Genomic DNA, 16246 nt, shown 5'->3' with positions numbered 1-16246 from the left:
CAGGTCATGATCCTGGAGTCCCGGGATCGAGTCCCACATTGGGCTTCCTAATCAGCAGGGAGTCTGCTTCTCCCTCTGACCCTCTTCCCTCTCGTGCTTTCTCTCATTCTCTCTCTCTAATAAATAAAATCTTAAAAAAAAAAAAAAAAAGAAAGTGTTGAGGGGCACCTGGGTGGCTCAATCAGTTAAGCTTGGGTTATGATCTCAGGGTTCTGGGATCGAGCCTCAACAGGCTCCCTGCTGAGCAGGGAGTCCACTCGGCCCTCTGCCCTTCCCCCCACTCATTCTCTCTCCAACCAATAAAATCTTTAAAAAAAGAAAAAGAATGTTGAAAACACTACACTGTTTATGAAAATGATTAGTGGCTCCAAACTAATAAAGAACTCAAATTAGAGCTTTCTCTAAAAAGGGATGGGACACTATAAAAGATAGCAAGTTCTTTTTTTTTTTAAGTTTATATATTTTTAGTAATATGTATACCCAACGTGGGGCTTGAACTCACGACCCTGAGATCAAGAGTCACATGCTCTACCGACTGAGCCAGACCGGCACCCCAGCAAGGTCAAGTTATTAATAAGAAAGAGTAACACCTACTCTTTTTACTTTTTAACTTATAAAAGTAATATGTGATATAGAAGTACAAAATAAAGAAGTCACAATTACTCTATAATAACCACAAGTCTTAACATTTTGGAAGTGTTTATCTTTTTTGTTTTTCAAGGTTGAGGTGCTTTATTTGGGTTTCTGTTTAAAGATGTGGATGGATGGGAAAATAAACAAAGATGCGGATGGGGTGTGGGGGACTTCGGGAGATGTTGGTCACGGAGTACAAAAATGCAGTTAGAAGATGAGTAAGTTTTTGGAGATTGAATGCACAGCATTGTGATTATAGTTAACAGTATTATATACTTCCAAGTTACTATGATCTTAAATGTTCTCACCACAAAAAAGAAATAATTATGTGACATGATAGAGATGTGAGCTAATGCCATGGTGGTCAAATCAACCCATTGTATACCTTCAACTTACACAATGCTATGTCAATTATATCTCTGTATTAAAAAAAAAGAGGCAAAAAATGTGTTGAGATAAAACTAAAATGAGATTTATTTCAATAAAATACAACTGATAGTTGAAAAAAACATCAAGATGTCGATACCCTTTTCTAATTTTTGTAATATTTTAGTTGACTGACAAATGCACAAAAGTATTCCAAATAATGGGGGGTGGAGGGATGGGTTAAATGGGTGAAGGGTATTGAGGACACTTGTTGTGATTAGCACTGGGGTGTCATATGTAAGTGATGAATCACTAAATTCTACTGAAACACTGTATGTTAACTAACTGGAATTTAAATAAAAACTTGAAACAAGAAAGAAAGAAAGAGAGGGAGGGAGGGAGAGGAAAGAGAAATGAGAAAAGAAAAGAAAAAGAAAAAAAGAAGTATTCCAAGTAAGAGTTGGGACTGCCAGAAATGTTGCAGAAAAAATGTCCACATTCAATGGAAAGCCAGATTAGATGTCTTTCGGGGCCCTTGCAAGGCTAAGACTGTCAGATTGTTTTAGAGAATGCCAGTCACTTTAATTAACATAGTTGAAAGAACAAATTCCATGTTATAGTGTTAAGCTACAAAAACTTTGCAATATTAGTTCCAAAAACACTAAAAATTTTACTTTAAATTTGCTATTTAAATGACATATTAAAGACTGAAACAAAAAATAAAACAGAATTCTTATTAGATCATGGTGAGATTCTTCTCAAGCTGTAGAACGGTTTCCTTAAAGGCAGAATCCTCTGCCCAATTGGCTTTACTTCCTAAAATGAGATTCTGTAATAAAAAAAGAACAAAAAATTTATGTTAAAGTTATAAGCACGTTTAAAAATATAACAAGATTTTTAAAAAATCCTCTTTCACTAATTGTTTTTTAAGATTTTATTTATTTATTTGAGAGAGAAAGCGAGAGAGCAAGCACAAGCAGGGGGGAGGAACAGAGGGAGAGGAAGAAGCAGGCTCCCCACTGAGCAGGGAGTCTTATATGGGGCAGACTAGATCCCGGCATGACCTGAGCCGAATGTAGACACTTAACCCATGGAGCCACCCAGGTGCCCCCCATCTTTTACTAATCTTATCAAATATTTACCAAACTAGGTATGGGCATCTACTCTATGAAAAAATACATTCTTGGGGTACCTGGGTGGCTGAGTCAGTTAAGAGTCCATCTCTTGGTTTTGGCTCAGGTCCTGATCTTGCAGTATTGAGATCGAGCACCCCCCACACTCCACTCCCTAAGGGGAGGGTTTGCTGCTTCAGATTCTCTCTCCCTCTCCCTCTGCCCCCTCCTCCTACTTATGCACGTACTCTCTCTCTCTAATAAATGAATAAATAAAATCTATTAAAAAAAGAAAAAATACATTCTTGTATCCTCATTTCCACTTTCAGTAAGGGTTCAGCCTCCATCCCCATAATGCTAGGGACTATTTACAATGTTTACAACAATTTTTTTTTGGCTTCATCAGTTTTTGGAGACAGCTTTTACCTACTAGGGATGTTTGCAATGGTATTCTAGATTAAAGGAAAAAGACTGCAGCTGTGGTTCAGTCATTTTGCACTTCTACAGTGAAAAACAATTTAAGCATAAACTGTTATGCCCTATTTATTTTTATTTTTTTTAAGATTTTATTTATTTATTTGACAGAGAGAGACACAGCAGAGAGGGAACACAAGCAGAGGGAGTGGGAGAAGGAGAAGGAGACTCCCCGCTGAGCAAGGAGCCCAATGCGGGGCTCGATCCCAGGACCCTGGGATCATGACCTGAGCCAAAGGCAGACGCCTAACGACTGAACCACCCAGGAGCCCATGCCCTATTTATTTAAAAAGAAAAACTATGGCTCAATGATACCAAGTGACTAATTCAAATCCTGTTCAAATAGATTTTAGAATTTAAGTGTTATATTGTTATATATAAAAATATTTAAAAACTTGTCCTATACACGGAACATTCTTGCTACTGGGCTGGTGTATATAATATATAAATCCAATTAAATTTACAAGGGCAAGGGGGAAGTAAACATTCAAATATGACTGAACCCATTAGGGGCAGGAGCTCCAAATGTAGCCAAAGCTATGTTCTGCTTAGCAAAGCAATGATTTCATTAAATCAAAATTAACACTAAGAAGATATGAATAAAAGCTAAGAAAAACAAAATAATGCAAGTCTCAAAGCAGTAGGAAGGAACATGTGCCAAAGAAAATTAAAATGATCCTGTACTGGGGCTCCTGGGTGGCTCAGTCATTAAGCATCTGCCTTCAGCTCAGGTCATGATCCCAGGGTCCTGGGATCGAGCCCCGCATCAGGCTCCCTGCTCCACGGGAAGCCTGTTTCTCCCTCTCCCACTCCCCCTGCTTGTGTTTCCTCTCCTGCTGTGTCTCTGTCAAATAAATAAAAATCTTAAAAAAAAAAAAAAATGATCCTGTACTTACGATGCAATCCTCCACTGGAGGTTAGTCTAAGGGACTTCTTTATTCCTAATAGAGTAAAGCTCTGCTACTAAAAGGTAGGTTTAAGACCTGATGAAGAGGGGTGCCTAAGTGGCTCAGATGGTTAAACATCTAACTCTTGGTTTTGGCTCAGGTCATGATCTCAGGGTCATGAGATTGAACCCACGACAGCTCTATGCTCAGCGTGGAGTCTGCTTCAGATTCTTTCCCCCTACTTCTCCCTCCCCACTGCTTCTGTTCTCTGTCAAATGAATGAATGAATGAATTAATTAATTAATTAATAAATAAAATCTTAAAAAAAGACCCGAGGAAGAATTTCTTACGGTCAGATATAAGAACTCACATTCTACAAGGATATGCTTTACACATAATAATAAATATTTACTTTACACATAATGGGCAGTTTTAACTGTATATCTTCCTAATTGAAAACTGGTAATTTAAGTATTTCACCTCAACAGTTTGAGACATTTTATAATTCAAAAGAGAAATGAAAACCCTCCAGAATAAAGGAACACATAAAATTTAAGAGGTAATATGGTAATAACTACCGACATTTATTGAAAATTTACTTGGACCAGACATTATGCTAGACAGATTAACATGAATTATCTTCTTTATGTTTTACAACCTCTTTTTCTAAACAGGGAAACTGATGTTTAGAAAACTTAAATAATTTGCTCAAGGTTCGCAACTATTAAGTTGCAGTATAGTATAGATCGTAATTCTAGATTCTCCATCACCCCATCCATGTTTTCCCCTACCTCCCAAGTTTAAGTTCTAATGCTTTCCACCATTATACCTGTCTCCACAAAGCTAAAATCATTCCACTTATAAATGCCTAAGATCTAACCATAATGAAAAGTCAAAGCCTTAAACATTAAATAGATATAAATTCCAAATATAGGTAAACAGACTAATATTTAGTATTGAATTCATGATTTTTTCAGGATCAAAGCCTAACTGAAAGCAAATCTGAAAGTAACAGAACAAATCATTTTTAAAAAGTTCTTTACCTACTTTCCTTATATAAATATTACCTGAAACACATGTTGAATAACTGTCGTAATTTGTATCTCCATCTGCAGGTTTTGTTGTATGGTCTTTATCTTGTCTGAATTTTCCATATTGGCCAAATCATTTTTCTGTTTGTTCTTTTCAGTCTGTATTTCTAAAAGCTTACTTTCTGAAGCTTGTTTTAATTCTATTAGGTTAAAAAAAATACTATATTTAACAACTCCTACAAAAAAGAATCTGGAAAAACTGTGAAGTAGAACAGTTCCTGACTATATCAGTCATGAGAAAATGTTTAATAAGCATCATTTTAAGTTGCAGTTCCATTTTGACCTGAAAATGACTTTCGTGGTGAAAAATACCAGTATTTTAATTTTATCCTTAGCAATGTCCTGCATGAAATATGTTCAGGGTATGTACGTATGATAATGACAGCTGTCTACTTATGTTTGAAGTGTTAAAGAGGACTTACTCAGGGTTGCCAAAAGGAAGGCAGAAGATACATAAGGAAATACCTTTTCCTCCTTTATTTACAAAAATGACACATCAACAACATAAATTTTCAATAAGAGATTCTCTTCTCCAGGGATAAACACATCATCAACCATTTCCTATAGTTCCTGAAATGTTCTAAGAATTAAACTATTTGAAAACATAAATGGGTGTGTCCCAGGAGCTTGGTTCCTTGATATAAATGGATCAAAAACAGGTTGGAATGCGATGGAAAAACATTAAACATCCAAAGAGTGATTAGATCAGATGAGCGGAACTACTTCTGACCCTGAGATTACTTACAAACAGGCAAATCTGTGTAATATTTAAAAATAATAAATCATGCCTATACTATTAAATGAAAAAGGCAGTTTACAACATAGAATAAAATGAGGCCAATTTTATTAGATAAGAAATAAGCACCGAAGCCCTGCAGCTAAGGGTCTGACTTGATTTCTACCCAGGTCATGATCTCAGGGTTGTGAGATCAAACCCTGTGCCTGGCTCCACACTCAGCATGGAATCTGCTTGAGATTCTCTCTCTCCCTCGGCCCCTTCCCCTGCTCATGCTCACTCCTTCTCCCCCTCAAATAAAGAAAATAAATAAAATCTTTTAAAAAAAAAAAAAAAGGGGGATGCCTGGGTGGCTCAGTTGGTTAAGCGGCTGCCTTCGGCCCGGGTCATGATCCCAGGGTCCTGGGATCGAGTCCCACATCGGGCTCCTTGCTCAGCAGGGAGCCTGCTTCTCCCTCTCTCTCCCTCTGCTTGTGCTGTCTCTGTCAAATAAAATAAAATCTTTAAAAAAAAAATAAAAAAATAAAAAATAATTTAAAAAAAGGGTGGGGGCAGCTGGGTGGCTCAGTTAGATGGCTGCCTTCGGCTCTGGTCATGATCCCAGAGTGCCGGGATTGAACCCCACATTGGGCTCCCTGCTCAGCAAAGAGCCTGCTTCTCCCTTTGCCCCTCACCCCGCTTGTGCTTTCTTGCTCTCAGATCTCTCAAATAAATAAAAATCTTAAAAAAAAAAGCACTGAAGAGTGATTATCTCTTCATAGTAAATTATAAAATTTTACTTTCCCTAAGTATATTTTTGTTTCCAAATTCTACTGAAAATGTGTATTACTTAAAAAAAAATTTTCAATAATTTCAAAGCAAAAAGCTATCTCATGTTAAGTTAAAAAGCTGTAGAATCATATGTATCAAATGATAACTTAAAATTATGTATATATAAATATGTTTATATGGACATGGAAAAAGTACTGGAATGATTATGCCTAACTGTGGTCACACAGGAAGGAAGTATGGCTTTCACATTATACTTTTCTGTATCATTTGATTTTTTTCTCCCTGAGAATATATATATGTATATATATTTTTTAAGATTTTATTTATTTATTTGACAGAGAGAGACACAGCGAGAGAGGGAACACAAGCAGGGGGAGTGGGAGAGGGAGAAGCAGGCTTCCCGCGGAGCAGGGAGCCTGATGTGGGGCTCGATCCCAGGACCCTGGGATCATGACCTGAGCCGAAGGCAGACGCTTGACTGAGCCACCCAGGCGTCCTCCCTGAGAATGTATTAATTTTGTGATTTAAAGTTCTAAAACAACAGAAATAAATCAAGTGAAAAACATTTTACATACTAATTTTAAAAATGCCATGTGTAAAATTTTAAGAAAATCTGAAAATTAAGAAATTTCTCAATGATTGAGATAACTGGCAATCTCCACTGTAAGTGAAAATGTTTTCTACAAAAAAAAAAAAACAAAAACAAAAAAACTGTTCTACATACGTAATCTCTTCTTCCTAACATCAAGTAGTTTTTCCTCCAAATCCCAAGATTCCTGTTATTAAAAATAAAAAGATTAAGGCACATTACCTAAGAACAAACCTCTAACACATCACTGAATTTTATCTATTAGCCCATGTTTTCCAAACCTCCAGTTTTCAATCCCTTTATTTCTGTACCAAAAAAGAAAAAGGACAGTAGCTTAAATTTTAGTAATTAGCCACAATAGTCAGAAATAACTGAGTTATGAAAAAAAGAAAACTTAAGAACAGAGAATTCCAGTCATACCAGTAACCTATATAGTAATCCTATATAATCATACACAATACAGTTGCCAGCAACAAGTTACTGAAATCATGAGAATGCATAAGCAGCCCAATGTGCAGTTACCTGGTGTGATTTCATTATTAATTTGTTTAGCTTTAATACATGTTTCATGTTATCCATGAGCACACTGAAAAGGAATTAAAAAATGATTTGTTAACCTTAATTAAAAATAATAAATATCATTAATGAACAAATCAATTACTATGTATTTCCTTTCATGAAATTTACTTATACTTCAACAGAAAGTCAACTTTTAACAAAATAAACCTGGAAAAGTTTATATAAACTAAACTGTTTAAAATTAGAGGTGCGGGGCGCCTGGGTGGCTCAGTCGTTAAGTGTCACTTTTCTTATTCCCCAGATAAAGGTGGTTGGCACTGACAGCTAATTAAAAAAAATTCAGAAACCTAAAGTCATTATGCATATCTCCCTTCTTACTCTCAGCCTTAACAAATTCAGAAAAAAAGAAAAAAGAAAAAAACAAGCATACCTAGTCTTGGGGTTAATTTTCTCCAGGTTTTTTTTAAGTGCAGCCGAAAGTTGCATCCTACAATGCAAGGAAAAAAGCTGGCATTATAAAACATGGATAACATTTGTGGTACGTTGAAAAGAAAAAATGTATATATACAAGTTAAAGATGGATTTCCCTTTAAATGTAACCTAAACCATAAGTAGGTTTATAAACACTATTGTATGGGAAATACTTTGATAAATAAGTCACAGAAATGGAAAATAACAAGATGGAAAGGGCTGTGCATGTGGTTGTGCACTGCCAGGCTGAGGGACCAGTGAGACTTGAAATCAGCCTGAGCTTTGCTCTCCAAGCCATCCACCTTGGTGCAGGGCTAGGAGGAAACATTAAGGCCCTACAGAGATCAGCACAGGCCTGACATGGAGTTAGGGCATACAAAGTCATACCTGAACGTAAACTTTAAAATATGCCTACATACAAACAAACTGCATAAATTACTTTTAAATCCAAATAGCTAATAAATAATAATGAAAAGGCAATCAACTTAGCAATATTAGAGTCATTTCTTCCTTTCTCTCACACACAAAAAAATTCAATTCATTAAAACAAATATCTCTTAATAGCTCTGAAATCATCTTAAAAATATGATCTAGGGACCTCACTGATATGAGGAATTCTTAATCTCAGGAAACAAACTGAGGGTTGCTGGAGTGGTGGGGGTGGGAGGGATGGGGTGGCTGGGTGATAGACATTGGGGAGGGTATGTGCTATGGTGAGCGCTGTGAATTGTGTAAGTCTGTTGAATCACAGATCTGTACCTCCGAAACAATACATTGTATGTTAAAAAAAAAAAAGAAAGAAAAAGAAGAAGATAGCAGGAGGGGAAGAATGAAGGTAGGCAAATCGGAGGGGGAGATGAACCATGAGAGACGATGGACTCTGAAAAACAAACTGAGGGTTCTAGGGGGAGGGAGGTGGGAGGATGGGTTAGCCTGGTGATGGGTATTAAAGAGGGCACGTTCTGCATGGAGTACTGGGTGTTATATGCAAACAATGAATCATGGAACACTACATCAAAAACTAATGATGTAATGTATGGTGATTAACATAATAAAAAAATATATATATATATGATCTAGGGCACCTGGCCGGCTCAGTCTGTAAAGCATGCAACACTTGATCTCAGGGTCATGAGTTCAAGCTCCATGTAGGGCAAAGAGCTTACCTAAAATGAATTAATAAAAAATACATATAATCTATATAATGAGCCAACTTATGAGACTAGGGAAAAATGTTCACTACTGGGTGCCTGGGTAGCTCAGTTGGTTGGGCGACTGCCTTGGGCTCAGGTCATGATCCTGGAGTCCCAGGATCGAGTCCTGCGTCGGGCTCCCTGCTCAGCAGGGAGTCTGCTTCTCCCTCTGACCTTCCTCCCTCTCATGCTCTCTCTCTCTCAATAAATAAATAAAAATCTTAAAAAAAAATGTTCACTAATAGAAGCAATTAAGAGGACTTTAACTACTTTTCAATTAAATGTGTAAGAAATTCATCTGGGAAGGCCAGAAACACAAGGAAGTAATTTTTAAAAATCATTCACTTAATTGAGATTATTAATTCAGATCACATAAGAGTTCCTGTTTGTCTTATTAACAACAGTATACAAATACCTACCACAAAGCTTTCTAGACATAGTAAGCATTCAAATATTTATTCAATGAATTTTAAAATATGGATGCAAAACCTATATTAAAAATATATTTAGGGGAGCCTGGCTGGCTCAATCAGTAGAGCATGAGACTCTTTATCTCAGGACTGTGAGTTCGGGTTCTGAGTTCAAGCCCCATATTGGAGTTTTACTTAAAAACAAAATCTTTAAAAATCAGGAAACAAACTGAGGGTTGCTGGAGTGGTGGGGGGTGGGAGGGATGGGGTGATAGACATTGGGAACGGTATGTGCTATGGTGAGTGCTATGAATTGTGTTAAGATTGATGAATCACAGACCTGTACCTCTGAAACAAATAATACATTATACGTTAAAAAAAAAAAGAAGATAGTAGGAAGGGAAAAATGAAGGGGGCGAAATTGGAGGGGGAGACAAACCATGAGAGACTATGGACTCTGAGGAACAAACTGAGGGTTCTAGAGAGGAGGGGGTGGGCGGATGGGTTAGCCTGGTGATGGGTATTAAAGAGGGCACGTATTGAATGAAGCACTGGGTGTTATACGCAAACAATGAATCATGGAACATTACGTCAAAAACTAATGTAATGTATGGTGATTAACATAATAAAATAAAATTAAAAAATAAAAATATATATAGATATATTTAAACTTGATGACGATTCTTTTACTTGATTAATAGTTACTGTAGTAATTGAATCCATGTAATCCTTTGAAACACTGGATGGGATTTAAGCTCACCCTTCTATTTCCTTGATTGACATTTTATTAAGTCAAGCTTATGTAACTACTTCAAATGAAGGTATTAATGAATGACGTAACCTTTCTCTCAGAACTCAAAATCTGTGTAACCATTATCTAATGATCATATCACTTGATTAATCATTTAGACTAATTAAAATATTCCCTCCACCTCAAATCATACCCATTTTTCATTCAGTTCACAATGCTTATACCTAGAATGTAAAAATTACCTGTCTAATGCAAGCTTTTTTATTTCAAAAGCAATTTTCACATCTTCAATTTCATTTTCCAGGTCTTCAATTTTACTATCAAAGAAGCATGAACAAAAAAAATTCAGCAATATCAGTATCAAAAAAATTCACTGAATATCAAAAAACATATAAAGTAAACCTTTGAAAAAAATAAAATGACCCTATCTACATAAAATTATTCTACAGGCTCCCCACACTGATGCATTCATAGATTTGGTAAACAGATGCCTCTGAGATATTCAACTAATTATCTGGTGAAGGGGAATGCCAAAAGTGCTAATGTGATCACTCAGGTACATGTTAAGTCCATTTCCCGTATCAACAACTTCTTAGTACATGCATAAAAAATTACTTGGAAAAATAAAGAAAAGGAAAATGAAGATAATGGTGTAAGATGGGTAATTATATCGAATCTTAGTAAATAACACAAAATTTAAAATATGACATACGCTTCAATTTGCTTATCTTGCATGATTTGTTCTGGAGTTTTTTCTTCATCTACAAATAAATAATTTTTTGAAGTTAGTAACAGTTTAGAAGAGTGTGGTCCAACAAAAATATAAGCCACAAATGCAAACCAAAAATTTAATTTTTTTTAGTGCAAGTGAAAATATTTCAGTATAATTTATTTTAACCCAATAGGTCTAAAATATTATCATTTCAACATGTAATTAATCTAAAATTACTAATGAAATATTTTATAATCTTTTCTTCTGTATTTTTCATTTATACTCCCTCTTGAAGACTAACCACATTTCAAGTGTTCAATTGTCACATGGAGCTAGTGGCTACCATACTGGACAGAGCAGTTTGAGAATAATGGAAAATAAAAAAGGAGTAAAATATTAACATGAGCAATGTAAAAAGATCATCTGTATGTCTATATGTTAGAAAAAAAACAGTTGGGGGTTCCTGGGTTGCTCAGTGTGTTAAGTGTCTGCCTTCGGCTCAGGTCATGACCTCAGGGTCCTGGGATCAAGTCCTGCATAGGGCTCCCTGCTCAGTGGGGAGTCTGCTTCTCCCTCTGCATCACCCCCATTCATGCACTTGCATCCTCTCTCTCTCTCACAGAAATAAATTTAAAAAAAAAAGAAAAAACAATGGGAAATTAAAAGGTAAAATTACAATATACAGTTTGTTTCAAAAACATGAAATACTTAAGGATAAATTTAACAAGATATGCATATGACCTCTACACTGAATATGTTCAAATACTGAAAAGATATATCATCTATAGGTATTAGAAGAATCAATATGGCTAATACAACAATTTCCCCCATATTGATCTATAGATCCCAATCAAATCCCAATCAAAATTGACTTTTTTTTTTCCTGTAGAAACAGGCTGATTTTAAAATGCATATAAAAACACAAAGGACCTAGAACAGTCAAAACAATTTTGATAAAGAAGAACAAAACTGGAAGTTACAGGAGTCGATATCAAGATTTACTATAAAGCTACAGTAGTCAAGATAGTGTGGCACTATTGGAAGCATAGATAAATACCTCAAGTGAACAGAGCAAAAAGCCCAGAAATAGACCCACACATATATACAATGGAGAAAGGAAAGTCTTTGGAACACACAGTGCTAGAAAAATTAGATTTCCATAGAGGGAAAAAATGAACCTTGATCTTTACCTCACACCATACACAAAAATTAACTCAAAAAGGATCACAGAACTGAATGTTAAACCTAAAACCGTAAACCCTGTAGAACAAAACAAAGAAAATCTTTGTGACCTTGGAGTGGTCCCAGACTTCTTAGGACTTAAAAGCATACACCACAAAAGAAAAAACCTGATAAAAATCACTTCTTCATATTAATGCCTTTGGTTCCTCAAAGATAGTTAAAAAACAAAGGCAAGTTGGGCACCTGGCTGGCTCTGTCAGTACAGCAGGCAACTCTTGTTATCAGGGTGGTGACTCTGAGCCCCATGTTGGATGTAGCGATTACTTAAAAATAAAAAGATCTTCAAAAAAACAAAAAAAACCCAAAAAACAAAGGAAGCAACAAAGTGGGAGAAAATACCTGCTGAATATATAAGTAGATACACAGATACCTACATATCTATAGATATATACTTAACATCTCTATATATATACCTGTAACCTATATATATAGATAGAGACCTGAAAAAATAACTACATTTGTAAACGAAGAACCCAAATTCAGTAAGAATAACAATCCAATTAAAAAAATAGGCAGGGCGCCTGGGTGGCTCAGTTGGTTGAGCGACTGCCTTCGGCTCGGGTCATGATCCTGGAGTCCCGGGATCGTGTCCCGCAACGAGTCCCGCATCGGGCTTCCCGCTCGGCGGGGAGTCTGCTTCTCCCTCTGACCCTCTTCCCTCTCGTGCTCTCTCTCTCTTTCTCTCTCAAATAAATAAATAAAATCTTTAAAAACAAATAGGCAAAGATTTTAACACTTCATAAGAGATTTACAGATCTACTTCATAAACGTAGATATATTAATTGCCAATTACCACATGAAAAGATACTCAATATCATTAGTTATCAGGGAAATGTACACTAAAACCACATGAGATACCACTACATACTTATTAGAATGGCTAAAATTCTATTAAATTCAGTGTTAAATTCTATTTTTTATTTTTTTGTTACTTTTCTGCTTTTTAATTAAAAAAAAAAAAAGCCTTAACAGTTGATGGGAGGTGAGGATGTTGCAGCCACCAACACAGCCCATTCTTGGAAGAACCTCTGTTACCTACGGTAGGAGAAACCTGGAGCTGCAATTACAAGGGGACACAAGACGAAAGGGGATTTTTCCTTCGGAGGGGAGGAAACTTGCTTCGTTCACCGCCGAATGTCGGGGGCCTAGCACAATGCTGGCCACTTCACTGGCGTTCGAGAAAACCTCGAGCTGGCCAGTGCCGTACTCGCAAGACGCTGTGGAACACGGACGGGCGCGGGAGCCTTTCCTTTCAGATCAGGCAGCGACAACCCAGGTCGGCCGGTCCCCGACAGCACAGCGCCCTCGCCCTAAGCTCACCCACCTTGGGCCACGAGGAAACCACGAGCCGGGAGCGCGGACCGGAGATGACGGGGAGGTTTGGGGGAGCAAAGCTACGCCCGCTGACAGGCTTTAAACTCCAGTCAACAGTATCAAATTTTAAAGATGATGCTGAGTATGTGGAAATCTCATGCTTCTAGGAAGAATGTACCAGAATGGTATAATCATTTTTCTCATTTTTTTGTAAAGATTATTCATTTATTTGAGACAGAGAGAGAGAGAGAGAGAATGCACACAAGCCAGGGAGGGAGGAGCAGAAGGAAAGGGAGAAGCAGACTCTGCTGAGCAGGGAGCCTGATGTGGGGCTCAATCCCAGGATTTTGAGATCATGACCTGAACGGAGGCAGATGCCTAACCAACTAAGCCACCCAGGCACCCTGGTGTAAACATTTTAGATGTCTGGCAGTTTCTTAAAATGTTAAACATATAGAGGTACCTGGGTGGCTCAGTCGGTTGGGCATCCGACTGTTGATTTCAACTCAGGTCTTGATCTCAGGGCTGTGAGTTCAAGCCCTGCATTGGGCTCCACACTGGGCATGATATTAAAAAAAAAAAAAGTTAAACATGGTTACCACATGAGCACACAATCTCACTTTTAGGTATTTAACCAAAAGAAATGAAAAGAAGTGTCTACAAAAAGACACGTAGAAATGACAAATGTCCATAGCAGCTTTATTCATAATGGGAAAAAACTGCAAACAATTCAAATGGCCATCAACAGGTGAATGGGTAAACAAAACTTGGTAGAGTCATCATGAAACATACCCTACAATAAAAGAGGAAAATTTACTGAAACAACAACATGGATGAATCATAAAATTATGCTGTGCAAAAGCAGCCATACATATTGGGAGTGACTACTATCAGGTATTGGGTTTCTCTTTAGGGTGATGAAAATGTTCTGGAATTGGATATTGGTAATGATTGCACAATGTTGTGAATATACTAAAACCTACCTAACTGCACATTTTAAAATGAATTTTATGTTATATGAATTAAATCTCCATTAAAAGAAAGTTGTCATATACACACACATAAATACATATCATATAATGCTGTTTACATCACATTGTAGAACAGTGCTGTCCAAGAGAAATTTCTGTGATGGTAGAAATGTTTAATATCTCTGCTGTCCAAAAGGGTAGTCACTAGACACATGTGGCTACTGAGCATTTGATATGTAACTAGTGCAACTAAAGAACTGAATTTTAAATATAATTTTAATTAATTTAACTTTACAAGGCCACATGTAGCTAATGGCTACAGCACTGGACAGCCCAACTCTAGAAGGCAAATCTATAATAACATAAATTATAATGGTGGGTGCCGGGGTAAGTATAGGACTGACTGTGAAATAGAACAGGGGAGGTATAACAGAAATATTCTATCTTGGGCGCCTGGGTGGCTCAGTTGGTTAAGCGACTGCCTTCGGCTCAGGTCATGATCCTGGAGTCCCGGGATCGAGTCCCGCATCGGGCTCCCTGCTTGGCGGGGAGTCTGCTTCTCCCTCTAACTTTCCCCCCTCTCATGTGCTCTCTCTCTCTCATTCTCACTCTCTCAAAAATAAATAAATAAATCTTAAAAAAAAAAAAAAAAAAAAAAAAAAAAAAAAAAAAAAAAAAAAAAAAAAAAAAGAAATATTCTATCTTGACTGTGGTGGTGGTTACACTGATATATGTATGTATATATATTTGTCAAAACTCAACAAACTGTATGCTGAAAATGGATGCACTTACTATTTTTTTTTAAGATTTTATTTATTTATTTGATAGAGAGAGAATGAGAGATAGAGAGCACGGGAGGGAAGATGGTCAGAGGGAGAAGCAGACTCCCTGCTGAGCAGGGAGCCCGATGCGGGACTCGATCCTGGGACTCCAGGATCATGACCTGAGCCGAAGGCAGTCGCTTAACCAACTGAGCCACCCAGGCGCCCGGATGCACTTACTGTTAAAAAAAATCCTTCAACCAATAAAGTAACATATTCTTTTAATGGTAAAATAATTAATTTTAGATAAATATCTTTTTTCAAAGACTACAACCTCACTTCCTGCCCTAAAGCTGTAATCTCCTTTAGTTGTAGAAACTCTACAGTGTGCACTATTAAGCCTACTCAAGTGTTCAGAAGTCATAATCCCTTAAAAGAAAAATTATATATAGATGGAAAACAAGGACTCTATTGAGAAGCTGGACTACTTCTTAACACTTGGACTTTACTCTCATGTCATCTTCTCGAAGACATCATCTTTGATCACAGTATCTAGAGTAGCCCCTCCTTATGACACCATTATTTCCTTCATCACACTTAACCATACTTCATAGTTATCTTGCAATGTTTCTTTCCTTACCTGTTTTGCTACACAGAATTTAAGCTCTACTGGGGCAAATTCTGCTTCTTCAACACTATGTCTCCATGCCTAGTTAGATGTCCCTAGTGGGGACATATTGAATACTTAAAAATGATTTGAATGAATGCAGGAATACACAGAGATAATTTTTCAATGGCCCAAATTCTGAATAGCTTTCCCCCTACAGGCTGTCCTCTAAAAAGATACATTATCTTTTTTTTTATTACGTGGGCTCTCATGGTAACAAAAGAATTTAGCCATATCCTACCTTCATTAAACATCACTAGTTTAATACAAGGAGCATGGGCTTCAGAAATGAGAAGATCATTAATGCATCCAGGGGAAGGGAAATGACTTACCGGTAATTTTTTTTTTTTTTTTTTTTTTTTTAGTTTTAATTTATTTGAGAAAGAAAGAGAGAACACAAGCAGGAGGAGGGGCAAAGGGAGAGGGAGAAGCAGGCTCCCCACAGAGCAGGGAGCCCGATGTGGGGCTCAATCCCAGCACCCTGGGATCATGACTTGAGCCAAAGGCAGAGGCTCAACTGACTGGGCTACCCAGGTGCCCCCATATTGGTTGTTATTGATGGTAACATTATTGATA

At 37.0% G+C, this 16246-nt stretch overlaps 1 protein-coding gene across 1 annotated transcript in view; it reads right to left on the bottom strand.

The window, feature by feature from the left end:
* Positions 1 to 441: 441 nt before the first annotated feature.
* The window catches only part of CENPH (centromere protein H), a 28915-nt gene continuing 13110 nt past the window's right edge, over positions 442 to 16246 (bottom strand). The window contains exons 3-9 of the mRNA XM_027606244.2: positions 10716 to 10764; positions 10246 to 10320; positions 7609 to 7665; positions 7182 to 7245; positions 6795 to 6846; positions 4540 to 4703; positions 442 to 1828 (exon numbers count right to left, since the gene is read on the bottom strand). Coding sequence (XP_027462045.1) covers positions 1736 to 1828; positions 4540 to 4703; positions 6795 to 6846; positions 7182 to 7245; positions 7609 to 7665; positions 10246 to 10320; positions 10716 to 10764 — 554 coding nt within the window. The 3' untranslated portion in view covers positions 442 to 1735. The remainder of the gene's footprint in view (positions 1829 to 4539; positions 4704 to 6794; positions 6847 to 7181; positions 7246 to 7608; positions 7666 to 10245; positions 10321 to 10715; positions 10765 to 16246) is intronic.

This window comes from Zalophus californianus, chromosome 5 (genome assembly GCF_009762305.2).
Source record: "Zalophus californianus isolate mZalCal1 chromosome 5, mZalCal1.pri.v2, whole genome shotgun sequence".
In the NCBI taxonomy this organism is placed as follows: Eukaryota; Metazoa; Chordata; class Mammalia; order Carnivora; family Otariidae; genus Zalophus; species Zalophus californianus.
The sequence above is the reverse complement of the archived record's forward strand: the minus strand, read 5'-3'. Positions and strand labels throughout refer to the sequence as shown.